The 18,924-nt window shown below is 40.2% G+C and overlaps 1 protein-coding gene across 1 annotated transcript; it reads left to right on the top strand.

Moving 5' to 3' along the window:
• The first annotated feature begins 11,189 nt into the window (after positions 1–11,189).
• Positions 11,190–12,143, top strand: LOC140604450 (olfactory receptor-like protein OLF3). The gene has a single exon (XM_072775719.1). The coding sequence runs from the start codon at positions 11,190–11,192 to the stop codon at positions 12,141–12,143; it is 954 nt and encodes a 317-aa protein (XP_072631820.1).
• Positions 12,144–18,924: the final 6,781 nt, after the last annotated feature.

The raw sequence follows: 18,924 nt of genomic DNA on the forward strand, positions 1-18,924 counted from the left end.
CCTGGGATCGAGTCCCACGTCGGGCTCCCTGCATGGAGCCTGCTTCTCCTTCTGCCTCTCTCTCTCTCTCCCTCTCTCTCTCTCTCAATCTGTATCTCATGAATAAATAAATAAAATCCTTAAAAAAATTCTCTGAAGACAGCATAAAACACACTGTGCAGGAGGAAGAGCTAAATAGATGGGGCTCTTAACTATGGTTATTCTTCAACACTGGTTTTGAACACCAGTTGCCAGCCTAACCCTGTACTACAAGGTTTCTGTTACTTTATTTATGCAGACAAATGGAACAATTTTCCCACATTTCCCCGTTGTTTTTTGACCTCATTGAAGATGTTCAGAGAGAGATAAAGATCCTACAAATTAGTTAGATCTGAGAAGACCAAGCTCTGGCTTTCTGATAGGAGTGGTGAGATCTGAAGTCTTCGTCTGGCACCAAGTCCGTTTTCTACCCTAGGCCAGGATAGAAACCCAGCTATATTTAAATGGAGATGATCCCAAAGTAATAAGGTGATGGTATTAACTGCAGGGCATGCTAAAAGCATCTGATGAACACACGTTTCCTCCTGCACTTGTCTTCCCAAAGGCCAATCTGCTTTATGTACCATGAGTCCCAAAAAGGACTATACAAGTATGGACGAAAGGTATACTTGGATATTAAGGCTTTTGAAATAAGGCAGTGGTCTTTGGAAATGAATAGCAACCTTAGTAGGTTAAAAATAATCAGCTAACATATCAGTGAATGTTACTTTGGTATTAACAGCTTATTTTAATAAAATACTTTGCTGTAAAACACACAGTATGATAATAAATGCTAGAGATAATAAAAGTTAGAAGTAGAATGATGCCAGATTGAGGATTGTGTGGAAATTCTTCTGTACAGGTAAACCTTAATTCTGTGTATGTGCAGACATCATAGATGTGTTTGTGTGGTGAAGTGATGGGGAAACACTTATATCTCCTGATGAACTTGGAGGAAGTGTGTAGAAGTATGGAGTGAGTGGAGGTGGCATCAGGGAAATTTAAAAGGGTGCCCTGTGCTCCATGAGGTGAGACGATGAAAGCAAGTGTGAGTGTGAATGCCATGATGGGAGGATGAGGAATATGCAATAAAGGAAATGAATAAAGAGGATTTATTCCATGGAATAAATGGAGTAGGGAGGAGGAGGGAAAAGTGAAGCATGATGTGCTGGGAGAGTGGGAGAATTTTTGTTGGATTGACATAAATGAAGGAGTCAGGAGGGATCCTGTGTGTGAGGGGGTGAGTGGAGGCCTTGGTGAGAGATTTATGAGACAGACACTCATTTTGGTGTTGGGGAAAGCATCTGGGCATTTAGAAGAAAGGGCAGGAGATAAACATAGACTTGAGGGTGAGCTGCACACAGTTGATCACAATGGTTGTCATTAGAAATGACATGCCCTTCAAGGGTAAAAAAATCATAGAAGAATATAGTTGGTGAGCACCAAACTGACCAGATTCTCCCAGCAGTGAAGCAGGAAGGTTTGGAGAAATACCCCCAGGAATGCAGATAAGCAATAAGAGATCAGAGGCAACTCAGTAGAGAAGCACAGGATAGAGTTAAGGGTTAAAATACTTGACACTGTTAAAATGAAGAATGAAATAGATAAAAATCTGTGGAATCAGCAGGTTATTAGTATTTTTAATTTGAAAATTCTACTGTCTAAGGAGGGTGGAAATTTCCGTGATGTTAGGATGCATGTTACAAGGAAATGAATCTAGAAAGCATACACCAAAAGTTTGAGATGTGAAATAGAGTAAGAGCTAGAATGGCAATTACATAGGATATAGTTCTCTCTCCCTTCGGTCTCTCTCTCTCTCTCTCTTTTTGTCTTTTTCTTTTGTTTTGCTTTTGGTCATAGAAAAGCAGGGACAAGAGAAATCTGAAGATGGTAGGGAGGGGAATGAATGAAGGAATAAGATCCAGAATGTGATCACGGACATGAAGTCTATTGCATATTATCACTAAATGACAAGACACCTGCCTTGGTTCAGGGTCTTATGCAGCAACTCGACCTTCAACTCCTTGATTTTACCAACACCCCTTTACACCATCTGTATTGACCATATTTTAGAGATGAAAAAATAAAGAGGCTGAGTAGCTTGCTTTACACTTCAGACAGCAGAAGAGATGTAGGATTCAAAGCAGGAATTGTTTTTACTATGAATCTGCTGGTTTCTTTAAGATGTGACACTGTCACTCATCTGTCACAAGACAAGGGCTGTTGTAGAGAGATGTGTGGGGTAGGTGAGAGGAGCAGAGTGAGTCATGTGCTGGCTTGTTCTCCAGGAGACTCGTACTTGGAAGAGGGGACAGTGATGGGATGACAGTCTGTTCTATGTCTTTTTCATCCACATGAGCTTACGAGTTGGGAGGTATGATATTCACTTTGAAATCTCAGCCTCTAGTAGCAATGACACTTCACAAGTGTTTGCCAAATGAGTGGAAAAAGAAATGTCTACTTTCTGTTGCAGATTTGTTAAAATTCAACAACAGTTAACATATTTTTTCCTTGAGGTTTTAGAGTTAAATTTGAATGTCATTTTTGAGGCAAGTAGATATATTTTTTTTTTGGTCTGACCACGATTGAAGAAAAGCCAAGTGAGGGGTGGAGGGATCGTGATGGAGCTGAAGAGGAGGAACAGTTGAAAGGGGAGATCAGGTTAAGAGGAGGACATCAGCAGAGTTTATGAAAATGTCTGTGGCTGAACCATGAAAGAGATAGGCATTTTGGGGCTACCTGTGTGTGTTTGTTTTTGTTTAACAAGTTAGAGAATTGAAGTGTAGACAGTTCTTCACCTTTCTGCTCAGAGACCCTAGCAGGACATCCATGGGTTTAATGATGGGCAGGCAGGTCTGTTTCTACTTTCAAGCCCTCCTGCTCCCTTTATCCCCACTTTTGCACATTGGGGGAAAAGATGGTTGGTGAACAGCTAGGCACAGAGTATTAATGAGAGTGAGTCTGTCCTATAAAATCTTTTAGGAAGGAAACTGTTCTATTTTCAAAATTGATATTATACTATATAGTTCTACTGAAAAAGTGCTTCTTGAGCAAAGAAAATGAAGAAGACCCTACTGTAATATACAGCTAAATGAACTCTTACTCTCCTCTCTGCCAGTGAAGAAGGGTCCATAAACACGTGCTTTCCCTGCATCTTTTGTCTGGAGAAAGTCTAATCATCCATACCCTTATTTCTCTTCTTTTGATGCCATATACAAAGGGTAGATTCTTAACAGCAACACGTTGAAAATGGGGGAAAAAAAAGAACAAGATACAATTATAATCCCTGCCGCATCCTATCCAATGCAGAGACCAAAGTTTATCAAAAAGACAAATGGCCCTCGAAGCTTCCCAGTCATCCCTAAACCCTCAGACCTATTAAAAGATGCCCCCAATATTATTTACATCTAAATATTCAGAGGGTGAGCATGGGGGAAATCCTGTTTGCTAGTTCCCTGAAGGCAGAGGTCATACTAATGCTCATACCCATACTAATACCACAGTACTATCACTAACAATTCATGAGGATGTTCTCTGTAAGTTTCCTACATTTCAGCCTAAATGTACTTGTAAGTTATGTCATATTATCTGTTTCATACATACCATTTCATCACAGAATCAAAATAACAGAGTTGCTGAATAAAATCAAATTTTAAATCTAGGTTCTCTAATTCCAGATCTTTCCGTTAGGACCTGACTCTTCCCAGTATTTCCTCTTGTAATAAATTTACCCATTTCATTATGATGGGTCTAGTTGATATATGTAAGGTAGTTTTTAAAAGACTTTCTAACCAAGTTTTCTTCATCATTTATCATTTTACCTGCAATAGTCACCTACTATTCTCTTCTTGCCCTTATGGTAAGTTTCTGGGATGTGAGCTCCTAGAATTGCATTGCATTATCTCCAGGCTTTCCCTGTGTCTCCCTGAGACCAATTCGTGTTTTTAGGAAGGTGCTGGCCTGACTCTGATGCAGAGTGGATATACTACCTGTTGGGATCATGCCTCATTTTGGATCATGAATGATCTGAAACATCAGACTAAGTCTGGCCGGGGGTGTACACCATGTTATTCATGAGAAGTTACTTTCATAATTCTTTCATTCAACAGCTTCTGTTATATCTGACTCTCTCTGCAGATTAAGAATCATCACAATTTTTAGTGGGATAGAAAACCAGATCTGTGTGATAAAATTGATTTTCTCAGCATGTCCAGTGACACAGGGGTCTCCCTCTTTGTTCTCGTCTTGATTACATACATGGTAACAATGCTGGGAAAATTCCTCATCACTCTTCTCATCAGACTGGACAGCTGACTCCACACTCCCATGTATTTCTTTCCTGCCAATATCTTTGTCATTGATGTCTCTTATGCCACAAGCATCATTCCTCAGATGCTGGTGAATCTTCTTGCAGCCCATAAAGCAATCTCATTTGTGAGCTGTGCCGCTCAGTTATTTTTCTCCCTGGGTTTGGGTGGGTTTGAGTGTTCTAGTGGCAGTGATGGCCTATAACAGGTCTGTGGCTATATGTGAACCACTGCAATACTCAGTCATCATGCATGGAAGTCTCTGTATTAGATTGGCCATTATATCCTGGGTCAATGTCTCCTTGAGCATGTTCATGCAAGAGCTCAAAAATAAAATAATTATGTGCAATCCTAACCATGTATAGAATTTGTAAGTCAAGAATAACTCCATCTCATAGCTAATGAAAAAGTTACCACTCAAGGCATTACAGACTTACAAGACTATAAATTTTTAGAAAAAAAAAACATAGGAGAATAATATTGCAATCTAAGGCAGTCAACGTTTTCTTAAATGTGATACAAGCATGTGTTATAAGATGAAAAGTGATAAATTGGATTTCACCAAGTTTATAAAATTCTACCCCGAGAAAGACTGTGTTAAGACAATGAAGAGTTAAGGCACAGGCTGGAGAAAATATTTGCAAACCACATATTCAACTGAGAACTACTATCTAGAATACATAAGGAATTCTTAAAGTTCAACAGCAGCAGGACAAACTATCCAAAGTGACATGAAGATACATTTTACTGAAGCAGATAGACAAATGGTAAATAAGTACATAGAAAGACTTTCAACACTTAGAACTGTTCGGAAAATGCAAATGAAATAAAAATAGTGACAATGCCAAATGCTAATGAGAATGAGGACAAACTGGACATCCATACATTGGTGACAAGAATATAAAATGACGCAGATACTTTGGAAAATGGATTGGTAGTTTCTTAAAAAACAGAGCAGAGCAAAAAGCCGAACACCTAAATATACAACTACCAGGCAACCCCACCATTGTACTCCTGGGGATTTTTCCCATTCCCATATAGTGGGGATTTCCCACTATAGTGAACACTATAGTCACCCAAAAACCTGAACCTCGGGATTTATAGCAGTTTTGTTGATAATATTTCCAAACCAGAAATAATCTGGATGTCTTTCAACCTGCGAATGGTTAAACAAAAGGTGGTACATACACACCATAGCATACTCATCAACAATGAAAAGGATCGAATGGTTGATATGCACAACAACCTGCATGAATCTCTAGAGAATTATGCTGAGTGAAAAAGCTAGACCCAGAAGGGATATTCTCTATTATTCTATTATTTGTAAGTCTTCAATTGCCAAAATTATGGAGAACAGATGGTGATTACCAGAAATCAAGGAGAGGGTGGGGGCTGCACAGAAGGAGGTGTGGCAATGAAAGAAGAACATGAGGAATTCTTGTGTGATGGAATATTCTGTATCTTGACGATATTGATGCCAATATCTTGTGATATAAATAAATCACAATATCATATCATAGCATGTAATAATTTGTAGACTTATAGCCTATTATATATCATGTTATCTTATTGTACTATAGGTTTGTAAGTTGTTACCCTTGGGGGGAACTGGGCAAACAGCACAAGAATTACTTCTGTATTATTTCATTCAACAGCATATAAAGCTATAATCTCTATAAAAACAAAGTTAAACTAAAAATAGAGTTTGAAGAGGGATAAAAAATCACCTTTTTGTGTCAAGGATCTTAGATGATCTTAATTCTTTTCCATTTTATTTTTTCAGTAGTTGCTAATGCTTCCTTTATCAACTTTTTGTACATTTAGATCTTTAAATCTATCTACATGATGCTGTTATAGTACCATGAGGAATGCTATTTAAATAACTCCATGAGGAATGTCCTAGGATATCCATCATACTTGCAGTGGCCAGAGAAACCCACTGGACACTGCACGTGTATCAGGGGAGGGAAGCACATCTCTCCTGTCTCCAGAAGGAGAAGTAAGGGCATCTGGAGCCAGAAGGGGAGAATGGGTGTTTCCACCAGATTTAGATGCAGCCCCAGTCACTGCTCCCTGCACTGGGGTCTTGAAGGCTAAAGTCTGGTTTGGGCTCTAGGAGGACATGTTCCAACCTCAGAAGGCTGGCTTCTCTGACTCTTTAGAATGGCCTAAAGCTGCAATGAAGATGTGAGAGGCAGAGGGATGGAGAAGAACCTTCCACAGGGAGAAGGGCAGGTGGAGGCCCTGTCCTGTGCATTGGGAGTGGTGGCAGCAATTAACATTGCCATGCAGGAGGCTCCTGGGGGGATGTGTCAGCCCTCCCCTGCAAATGCAGCTGCTGCCAAAGCTCATTAGGTCTGTGTGTGAGCTGTTTCTGAGCTCCTGTCCATGTCCTCCCAGTAGTGTCCCTAGCAATGGCAAGTAGTCCCGGGTGACTGAGGAGCCCTGGGGCCCAAGGAATTTGGGGTGTCTCTTCCTGTGGTCCATCCTTGTGCTGGAGGGAGAGCTCTTGAGACCAGCTTACATCTAGAGGAAAACAGACACATCTCCTTTGTCAGCACTGATTAACATCTGAGAGACATCCACAGCCTGTGGGAGTGTGGCCTCGGCAGGGACAGAGACAGAAATGATGTGACTTGTTAGGGACTTGGGTCAGGGGCATGAAACAGGACTGGTGAAATCTTCTCATCCTAAGCATTATAGCAAATGTGGTGAAATGACTGCTTTGCAGGAGTGTGAGGCTTGGGTAATATGTATTCTCAATTCCAAAGCTTAGTATGGACACAGAGAGAGAAAGACCATTAGGGAAGAAGCCCAGAAAGAGAAAATCTTTCATTAGGTATTGATATTGGTTAGCAGGATGTGGGAGTATTATAGTATATTACATTTTCAGGAAAGATACATTATCACTTGCTCTAAATCCTCATATCTCAATTATTTCTGAAGGGTTTGATAATGACAATATTATGGTTTTCTTTTTTTGTAACAGATAAATGAAGATGTAAGGCAATTAAGGGCCTACTCATAGACCCCTGACCCTCAGACAATGAACTGGAGGCAAGATTCTGGTCATCCCAGGGTTGGTTTCCCTAGAACTGGCTGTGGGGATTGCACCATGGAGACTTGCTAGACAGCGGGAATTGTATTGCCATGAAAACCCTAGTCTTAGCCACAGGGAACAAGAAGTATAAAGAAGACAAGGCTTTACAGGAGACCATGATACAATATGTTGCCAAAAGTGAGTGTCAGGTTCATACATGTTTGAGAAACTGGGACTTGGGAAATGGTCTCAGAGGAAGTGAAAAGTCAGGTAACCAAGGCAGGCTAGAAGTTCACCAGACCACAAAGAGAATAAAGTAATTGTTCTTTCAGGATGTCAAACCCACCTTTGAGATACCAGCCACCCAAGCCCCCCGTGACTCATCTGTTTTCATAGGTTAGGATGATGCAAGTACTCCTGCTCAGGATGGATGCTCTCACTGTGGCCATCAACCAACTCTTCAGTCGGGAGTCAGAGAAATCTCTCTCTACATGAAAGTGCCATTTCTATGGCCAGTTCACCTTGTTGAAGGTATGGCTCTGAGTCACTTTGAGCAGTATGAGAGAGCCCTATCTGCAGGCGCAGGTTGTGGGACCTACCTTCTTGTGTTCTGTTCTGTATTTGGGATTTTCACTTGTCCCAACCAAGACTGACAAGCTCCCCAATGCACAAGGTCACATAGATTTCAGGCAATTGGACAGATTTTCTTTACTTAAAGAAAAAACCATAACTGCTGAAGTTGAGCTTTTTGATTAGTTGTATTAATTAGATAAAATGTGTTGGATTAGGAATCTGAACACTTGGTTTTTGTTTGCATATCCCTTCTTTCCAAGAGAGAAAGCATTTTGGTTCTATTTGCTGTTTGTAATAATAACTGGATAATGGGAGAAGGCACATGGAGGTACTTTAACTGTGGCCAATGTTTCTATCTTAACAATGAAGAGTTGATGCCTGCATCAATGCCTGAGACCTGATTTTCCCTGTAATTTCAGTGATATTCCTGATCCCTTCTCCATCTGTAAGTGTCTCAGTTTTCTCCTGGTATTTTAAAAACTCTATTTAGAATAATTACATCTACAAAATTCACAAAGAGAACAATTTCAACATTAAAGGGGTAAATTACTATTATTGGAGTTTCAAGCATTCGTGATAGGTCAAGAAGGAGAAAATTTAAAACAGAATATTTCAATAGCAACTTCATATTATGTCATTTTGTGTTCTCTTTATTGTGGTCACCATAATTATCCTATATCCATCACAATTCATAAAACGTAAGAATCTGAAAAGGTTTTCTGCATGGTGCTCATGTCTAAGGAGGTGAACTACCCAGTTACATCATTTTTAAATGCTATAGTCTAAACTGGCAGCCTAAATCGTTCAGTTTTGAGTAAACAAATCTCAAAACATACATAGACAAGTGTCATTTGAGGATTGTTGTATATGAGGAAGATATGACCCAAATGACGTTAAAGAGGATTAGTTTATTATTATTTATTAAAGGAATACTAAGTACTAAAGTACTAAAAAGCAGCTAGAGTCGGGAAAAATACTGAGGAGAAAACACAAAATAGTCTTGTACAAGAGTAGGAGCTATCTAGACTGGTTCTTAACAGTGTTCATTGTTCACATCTGGCTTTAAACAAGAGTTGTGTCCTCTCTGAGAAGGATTTGGGCATCTTGTTTCTACTGAGAAAAATGGAACAAATAATCTAAAAAGTCTGTCTTATCCATTGACATCAATGAATAGTACAAGTTTGTGGATCAGAGTTGAGAAGACCAAGCTATATCTTTTCAACACAAACTGTTTGGATGAGTAGCACACTGTGTACCAATTATTTCATTGTGTATCTGAGGACAAACTAGGAATCTAGCTCTATTTAGGTGAAAGCTGATCCAAAGTAATATGAAAATAGTGTGTACTGCAAGTGTTAAAATCAACCGACAGACCCATATTTCCTCCTTCATTTGGTTTTTCAAACATAGATGCTATTTCTATTTTCTTAATCTCCTGAGAGGTCAAGAGGAGACTCTATAACTGTAGAACATAGGCATTTATGGACATCAATTATTTTGAACTTAAATTATTTTAAAATCAAGAGAATTGCACAGCCTGGGTGGCTCAGTGGTTTAGCGCCTGTCTTCAGCCCAGTATGATCCTGGAGACCCAGGATCAAATCCCATGTCAGGCTCCCTACATGAAGCCTGCTTCTCCCTCTGCCTGTGTCTCTGCCTCTCTCTGTGTATGTCTCAAATAAATAAACAAAATCTTTAAAAAAATAAAATCAAGGGAATTGACTTTAGAAATAAATATACTTTTGATGGGTTAAAAATAATTGGTTGACATATCCATGCAAGGTATTTAAGTATTAGCAGGATACTTTAGTAAAACACTTTGCTCTAAAACAGTTCTGATAATAAATGCTAAAATTAATAAAAATTAGAGCAGGTCCTCTTTAATTAGTGCTTGGATACTCCCCTGTCCATGATGTTCTTAATTCTGTAGACAGATATCCCAAATCGGTATGTGTGCAAAAGTGGTCTGATTAAATTTGTATTTTAGGATGATTATTCTAGTAATGAGCATAAGATGGAGGGGATGTGAGGACAAGTATATTTGTTTCTCTTTCTGGGGAAGAACTCATATTAACAATTCCTAGCGCTAAATACTGCTGAAGTCCCGTTACCAGTAACAGTTTATAAGCAACTTCCTAATAGATTATCTACATATTACCTTAAATCTACTCCTGAATTATGCAACATTATCACATTTTATATAGGAAAACCTAATCACGTATCAGGTATGTCATAAGAGAGGATTCATATCCAGGCACTCAAATTCCAGATCTGTCTGTGAGACACTAGCCATGTTTGTACTATATATCTTCCACATCTGAATCTTTTTCTCCTTTTTTTAAAGATCTTTCAAAATTTATTTACTTGAGAGAGAGAGAAAGAGAGAGGGAGAGAGCTCAAGCAAGGGGAGCAGCAGAGGGAGAAGGAGAAGCAGGCTCCCTGCTCAACAGGCAGCCCTATGTGGGGTGTGATACCAGGACCCTGAGATTATGACCTGAGCTGAAGGTAGATGCTTAACCAACTGAGCCACCAAGAGGCCTTCTTTCTCCCACTTTTTTGGGTAAGTTGTTTACTTTTTTTTTTAATCATAGTAGTAGATAGATAGTGCAGTAGTAGATATGTGTAATGTGGTTCTTGACTTTTTTAAGAGGTTGAACGTTTTATTTTTATATTTTTAAATATATTATTTATTTATTTGACAGAGTGAGAGAGAGAGAGAGAGAGCACAAGCAGAGAGAGCAGCAGGCAGGGGGATAGAGAGAAGCAGGCTCCCTGCTGAGCAGTTGTGGGGCTTGATCCCAGGACCTTGAAATCATGACCAGAGCTGAAGGCAGACGCTTAACCGACTGAACCACCAGGCGCCCCTGTTCTTGAATTTGATCATGTTTATCTTCATTGCCTATAACTTGATCCCCCACTATCACATATAATCACCTCCTGCCCTGGGAACTATGGTAAGTTAAAAAATAGAGCTCTTAAAATCACACTGCGTTATCTCTAGGCCTCCGTGAAATCCCTAAGACTGTCTTGTCATTTTGAAGGAATGGATTATCTCTCTTACATAGAGTAGATATAATGTATATCAGGATCAAGCTTGTCATTATACTGTATGCATGATCAGAAGCATCTGGCTAAGGCTGAAGGTCATATGCAATATGCATTCTTTTAAGAAGTTATTCTTATGGTTCTTTAATTCAATAGTTTCTACTATTTCTGTCTTCTTCTGCAGATTAATAATCATATGTTTTTTAATGGACACAGAAAACCAGACTTGGGTGAGAGAGTTTATTCTCCTTGGCTTGTCCAGTGACTGGGACACACAGGTCTCCCTCTTTGTCCTCTTCTTGATCATGTACATGGTGACAGTGCTGGGAAACTTCCTCATCATTCTTCTCATCAGACTGGACAGCCGACTCCACACTCCCATGTATTTCTTTCTCACCAACCTCTCCTTCGTTGACGTCTCTTATGCCACAAGCATTGTTCCTCAGATGTTGGCACATCTTCTTGCAGCCCATAAAGCAATCCCATTTGTGAGCTGTGCCGCCCAGTTATTCTTCTCCCTGGGCTTGGGTGGGATTGAGTTTGTTCTACTGGCAGTGATGGCCTATGACCGCTATGTGGCCGTGTGTGACCCCCTGCGATACTCGGTCATCATGCACGGAGGGCTCTGTACTAGGTTGGCCATCACCTCCTGGGTCAGTGGCTCTATGAACTCTCTCATGCAGACTGTCATCACATTTCAGCTGCCCATGTGCACAAATAAGTACATTGATCACATATCATGTGAAATCCTAGCTGTAATCAGGCTGGCCTGTGTAGACATCTCCTCCAACGAGATTGCAATCATGGTTTCTAGCATTGTTCTGCTGATGACACCTTTCTTCCTGGTTCTCCTGTCCTACATCCAGATCATCTCCACCATCCTAAAGATCCAGTCCACAGAGGGAAGAAAGAAAGCCTTCCACACCTGTGCCTCTCACCTCACAGTGGTTGTCCTGTGCTATGGCATGACCATCTTCACTTACATCCAGCCCCGCTCCAGCCCCTCTGTCCTTCAGGAGAAGTTGATTTCTCTCTTCTATGCCATTTTGATGCCTGTGCTGAACCCCATGATTTATAGTGTAAGGAATAAGGAGGTGAAGGGAGCCTGGCAGAAACTATTAGGGCAATTATCTGGAATAACGTCAAAACTGGCAACTTGATGGATCTTGAACATCACTTAGAGAAAAGAACTTTCCCTGTGCTTTATCCCAGTTAACTCCGATATGGCAGGCATCACCTGCATTGCCCTGGCAACCAGGAAGGAGATGACGACACATATACTGGTGGTGCTGGGTAGGAGGCTGGAGGTTGGATTGGGGTGTGGGATGTGGGCATATTTTTATGTCACAGCAGCATGTTCAGTGGAGATGAGCACTGCTGAACTGGACTTCCCACCCTTACTCAATCTCCATTCATGTGGCCTGAGAGTGATGAACAAAAAGTACAGTTTGCTGTTTTGATTGTCACATTGTTTGTAATCAGAGACCTATTCATGGATCTTACTTTGGAACACTGGTGCTTAATCATCCAAATTTTGTGCAAGGTTATAGTGCTTCCATTGGGAACAAAAGCATTTTCATATTTTAGACTCAGAAAACTGCACAGCATATGTATCCACATCCTGTAACTGTGTGAGTCACTGTTCTGAGGACAGAGATGCTATCAAGGCTGTGAAGATGTCTGTGTGCTGGACCTGCTACCTGTGCACATAGCATTTTGTCTGAGTGCTACCTTGAGAAAGGAGCATCACAGACGGTCTTGTTTTATAGTGATAGGAATATAACTAAAGGTGTTTGTACAAGGCTACTACTGGCCAAGGAAAAGTCACATTTTCCTTGGGGCACTATTTGACAGCATACAAACAATTTGAGAAGAATTTTACTGCATATGTAAGAGGTACAATTGAAATGTTAAAACTGTCTAATCTTTGAAAAATTCCTAACTTCTTCCTGAGACTTTAAAAGCAATGAGCAAATAAAATTGGAATTAACATATAAAATATAAAAGATATAGTCAGTCTTAGAAAGGACCAAAGCCATTGAAAAACAAGACAATTTTAATGCATATTTTGGGAATCAGGATAGTTGGGTCAACTATGCAGTGTCCCCCGCTCTAGTCTCTGTCTGAACACTTTCTCCGATCCCTCCTCCCACACACAACAGGGCCCTAGCTGATCTTTGTAAAATAGTGAGGTAGACTATCTGGGACCAGACCTCATCTCTGAGAAAACACCTAAGTAAGGAACAAAGCGGGGGAGAAATATCGTACAATAGGCAAAGAAGGAGAAAGAGGATAAAGAATGGATAGTAGCTCATCTTACTCCCTTGAAGAAATCTCAAAGTCCTTTCATCCTGTGTCTTGTGTAAGTCAGATTTGTAGTTCTCTCCTTTCTGAACACAGTATCACACAATCTCAGTGACAAGAGGTGAAGTCTCATTTAATCCGGAGCCCATTTGATATTTTAACTTAATCTAAAATAATCCAGTTCTAAAATGTGTGATACAGGTAGATTGTCAAAAGATATCAATGCTAGTGGGCTAAATTTCTCTTGGTGTTAATTCAAGAAATTTTAATGGAAATTCTAGTACATGTTTGTAACATTGAATAATTCTTGAGACATAATAGTGAATATGAATCGTTCCTGACCATAATGTAACTACACAGCAGGGATGATAGATGATGAAGTAACTCAAATGCAATGTGAATACGTTTCTCAGGTAGTGAGCTTTTGGGGTGATTGCAGAAATAGTCCTGTATGAAATAATCAGAAAAGGTCCTTGTGGAGATCAGGAAAGTGAAAATGAGTTTTTGAGATGAGAACAACTCAAGCAAATTAACAACTAGTGAAAGTTACAGAGCTGGAGGAGTGCACAAGAATTCAAAAAATGTCTTGAAGCTTGTTTACAGGGCAGAGAAGATTGAAGAATTAGTGAGGATGAAGCAGGCAGGTATAAAAGGGTCACATCACTGAGGGCACCAAATGCCAAACTATCTTTTAATTTTAATAGCATTATGAAGGTAGTAAAGATTTTTAAGCAGGGGTCTGGCTTAATAAAAAGTTACGTCTTTGAATTATCACTCTTGAAAATGATTCAGAGGAAGAAGAAATTAGAAGCCAGGAGACCAGCTGGCTGATTGCTTGAGTGATACTATTGAGATATTAGAGGAATCTGAACTGAAGTAGTGGCAATGGGGAAAGAAAAAAAATCAAGTCAAATCATGTGATTTAACAGATTTCAAAATTGGTTTAGAATGTGTTCAAACTTAATTGACTTTCAGCTAAAAATAGAATGATTTTACACACACACACATACACACATATACATACATATATGTATATTCCTCATGGTAGCGACAAACCAAAACCCTGTATTAGATATACAAAAAAAGAGAATGCAACCCAAAAATGTCACTGAAGAAAACCATCAAACCACAAGGAAAGAGACTGAAAGAATATAAAAGGAGCAGAAAAGAACTACATAAACCAGAAAATAATTAACAAAATGGTGACATATGCATATATGTCAATAGTTAATTTACATCTAAATGGACTGAATGTTCCAATCAAAGGACATAGGGAAGCTGAGTGGATTAAAAATCAAGACCCATCTATATCCTGAAAACAAGATACTTGTTTGTTTTTTAAAAGATTTTGTTTATTTATTCATGAGAGACACACAGAGAGAGAGAGGCAGAGACATAGGCAGAGGGAGAAGCAGGCTTCTCCCAGGGAGCAGGATGTGGGATGCGATCCCGGGACTCTGGGATCACACCCTGAGTCAAAGGCAGATGCTCCATTGCTGAGCCACCCAGGCATCTCAAGAGACTCACTTTAGATCTAAAGATACATGCATGCATGTGTAGTTGACTCAGTCAGTTACGTGTCTGCTTTCAGCTCAGGTCATGATTCCAGGGTATGATCCATGGAGCTCCCCACTCAGTGGGAAGCCTGCTTCTCCCTCTCCCTCTGCCTGCTGCTCCCCTTGCTTGTGCTCTCTCTGTCAAATAAATAAATAAATAAATAAAACAAAAAATAAAGATACATGCAGACTGAAGGTGAAGGAATAGAAAGAGATTCCAGGCAAATGGAAATGAAAAGGCTGAAGTAGTAACAGATTTTAAAACAAAGACTGTAACAAATATAAGGGCATTAAATAATACTAAAGGTGTCAATCCAGAGGAGAATATAACATTTGTAAATATTTATGCTCCCAACATAAAAGCACTTAAAATATATCAAACATATATTAATAGATATTAAGGGAGAAATCGACATTTTTACAATAATAGTAGAGGACTTTAATACCCATTTACATCAATGGATAGATCATCCAGACAGAAACTCAATAAGGATACATTGGACTTAAACAACATATCGATACATATAGAACATTTTCCCCCAAAGCAGCAGATCTATATTCTTCTCAAGTACACATGGAGAGCTTACTTCAGCAGCACATATGCTAAAATCAAATACACATGGAACATTCTCTAGTATAGATCACATATTAGATCATGAAACAAGTCTCAATAAATTAAAAAAGATTAAAATCATGTCAAACATGTTTTCTAAGTGCAATATTGTGAAACTAGAAATAAGTTATGAGAAAACTGAAGAAACACATACATGAACACTAAACAGCAAGTTAGTAAACAATTAAGGAGTCAGTGAAGAAATCACAGAGTAAAATGAAAAATATTTGAGACAAATGAGAATGGGAACACAACTTTCTAAAAATAATGGAATGCAGCAAAAGCAGTCTTTTTTTTTTTTTTAGCAAAAGCAGTCTTAATGGAAAAAAGCAGTTTTTAGCAATACAAGCCTGCCTTAAGAAACAAGAAAACCCCACAAAAAGCAATCTAAATTTATACCAAAATGAACTATAAGATGAACACAAAAAGCCCAAAGTTAGTAGAAAGAGGGAAATAATGTAGATCAGAAGAGAAAAAATAAAATAGAGACAAAAGACCATTGAAAATATCAATGAAATGAAAATATGATTCTTTGAAAAGACATACAAAAGTAGCAAACCTCTAGTCAGACTTAAGAAAACAGAAGACAGATCAAAATGAGAGACAAGTTACAACTGACACCACAGAAATACAGAGGATCATATAAGACTACTACGGATAATTATATGACAAAAAATTGGAAAACCCAGGAGAAATAAATAATTCCTAGGAACACAACCTTCTAAGAATGCATCAGAAAGAAACAATTTGAATATACCACTTACAAGTAGTTAAAATGAATTTTATTTGATAAACCTCCAAAGTCTAGAACCAGACATTGTCACAGGTGAGTTATACCAAACATTTAAAGAAAAATTAATATTTATCCTACTCAAATGATTCCCCCAAAAAATGAAGTGAAAGGAATGCTTCCAAACTCATTTTGTGAGGCCAACATAACCCTAAAGCCAAAAAAGCAAAGACACACACACACAATGACAAGCCAATAGCCCTGGTGAATGTGATGCAAAAATGCTCAACAAAATGTTAGCAAACTGAATTCAACAATACATTTTTTAATTGTAGAAAGAGAGAGAGATAGCATGCATGGTGGGTGAGGGGCACAGGAAGAAGAAGAGAAAGAATCTTAAGAAGGCTCCATGCAGAGTGTGAAGCCTGATATAGGGCTTGATCTCATGACCCTGAGACCATGACCTGAGCCGAAATCAAGACACTTAACTGACTGAGCTACCCACGTGCCCTAAATTCAACAATACATTAAAAGGATAATATACCACACTCAAGTGGGATTTATTCCAGGAACGCAAGGATGGTTCAACCCCTGCAAGTCAATCAATGTGATATACCACGTTATCAAAATAAAGAATAATAATAATAAAAAAGATGCCCGGGTGACTCGGTGGTTGAGTGTCTGCCTTTGGCTCAGGGCATGATCCCAGAGTCCTGGGATTGAGTCCCACATTGGGCTCCCTGCAAGGAGACTTCTTCTCCCTCTGTCTATATCTCTACCTCTCTCTCTCTGTGTGTGTCTCTCATAAATAAATAAATAAAATATTTTTAAAAAGAATTAAAATTATATGATTATTGCAATAGAGGCAAAAAAGCATTTGATAGAATTCAACATTCATTTATGATAAAAAACTCTCAACAAAGTGAGTACAGAAGAAATGTACCTCAGCAGAACATAGGCCATAGGTAATTAACCCATCTTCTCTTTCAGCTTTTCATCATTGAGTATGATGCTAACTATGGGTTAGTTAAGATTCCTAAGATCAGGAATCAGACAAGGATGCCCAGTCTTGCCACTTTTAATCAACATAGTATTAAAAGTCTTAGCCACAGCAATTAGGTAGGGGGGAACAAAGGGCATCCAAATTGGAGAGGTAGAAGTAACATTGTCACTCTTTGCATATGACATGATACTATGTATAGAAAACCCTAAAGTCGGGGAGGAGCCAGATGGCGGAAGAGTAGGGTCCCCAATCACCTGTCTCCACCAAATTACCTAGAAAACCTTCCAATCATCCTGAAAATCTATGAATTCGGCCTGAGAATTAAAGAGAGAACACCTGGAATGCAACAGTGAGAAGAGTTCGCGCATCTATCAAGGTAGGAAGACGGGGAAACAGAAATAAAGACACAAAAGGCCTCCAAGGGGGAGGGGCCCCGCGAGGAGCCGGGCTGAGGCCGGGGCGAGTGACCCCAGGACAGGAGAGCCCCGTCCCGGAGGAGCAGGAGCTGCACCGACCTTCCCGGGAGGAAAGGGGCTCGCGGGGAGGTGGAGCAGGACCCAGGAGGGCGGGGATGCCCTCGGGCTCCCGGGGACACTGACAGGCACCTGCGCCCCGGGAGAGGGCGCCGAGCTCCCTAAGGGCTGCAGCGCGCACGGCGGGACCCGGAGCAGCTCGGGGGGCTCGGGGGCGGCTCCGCGGAGGGGGCTGCGGGGCGGGAGCGCGAATCCAACAGCACAGACCCGGGCACAGGGCGCCGGGACACAGCCCAGGATCCGGCCTCCCCCGGGACAGGCAGAGGCCGGGAGGGCCCAGGACAGAGAGGACGCTCCTGCCCGGAGCTGAGCAGATCAGCGGCCCCGCCCCAGAGCCTCCAGGCCCTGCAGACGGAGTTCCTGCCGGAGCTGAATCCAGGTTTCCAGAGCTGGCCCCGCCACTGGGGCTGTTCCTCCTGCGGCCTCACGGGGTAAACAACCCCCACCGAGCCCTGCACCAGGCAGGGGCACAGCAGCTCCCCCAACTGCTAACACCTGAAAATCAGCACAACAGGCCCCTCCCCCAGAAGATCAGCTAGACTGACAACTTCCAGGAGAAGCCAAGGGACTTAAAGAACACAGAATCAGAAGATACTCCCCTGTGGTTCTTTTTTGTTTGTTTGTTTGTTTGTTTTTTTGTTTTGTTTTTTTTTGTTTTTTTTTTTGCTTTTTGATTTGTTTCCTTCCCCCACCCCCTTTTTTTCTCCTTTCTTTTTCTTTCTCTTTTTCTTCTTTTTTTTCTTCCCTTTTTTTCTCTTTCTCTTTTCTTTCCTTCTTTCTCTCCTCTCTTTTTCTCTTTTTCCCAATACAACTTGCTTTTGGCCACTCTGCACTGAGCAAAATGACTAGAAGGAAAACCTCACCTCAAAAGAAAGAATCAGAAACAGTCCTCTCTCCCACAGAGTTACAAAAACTGGATTACAATTCAATGTCAGAAAGCCAATTCAGAAGCACTATTATACAGCTACTGGTGGCTCTAGAAAAAAGCATAAAGGACTCAAGAGACTTCATGACTGCAGAATTTAGAGCAAATCAGGCAGAAATTAAAAATCAATTGAATGAGATGCAATCCAAACTAGAAGTCCTAACGACGAGGGTTAACGAGGTGGAAGAACGAGTGAGTGACCTAGAAGACAAGTTGATAGCAAAGAGGGAAACTGAGGAAAAAAGAGACAAACAATTAAAAGACCATGAGGATAGAT

Source organism: Canis lupus, chromosome 15 (genome assembly GCF_048164855.1).
Source record: "Canis lupus baileyi chromosome 15, mCanLup2.hap1, whole genome shotgun sequence".
NCBI classification, from domain to species: Eukaryota; Metazoa; Chordata; class Mammalia; order Carnivora; family Canidae; genus Canis; species Canis lupus.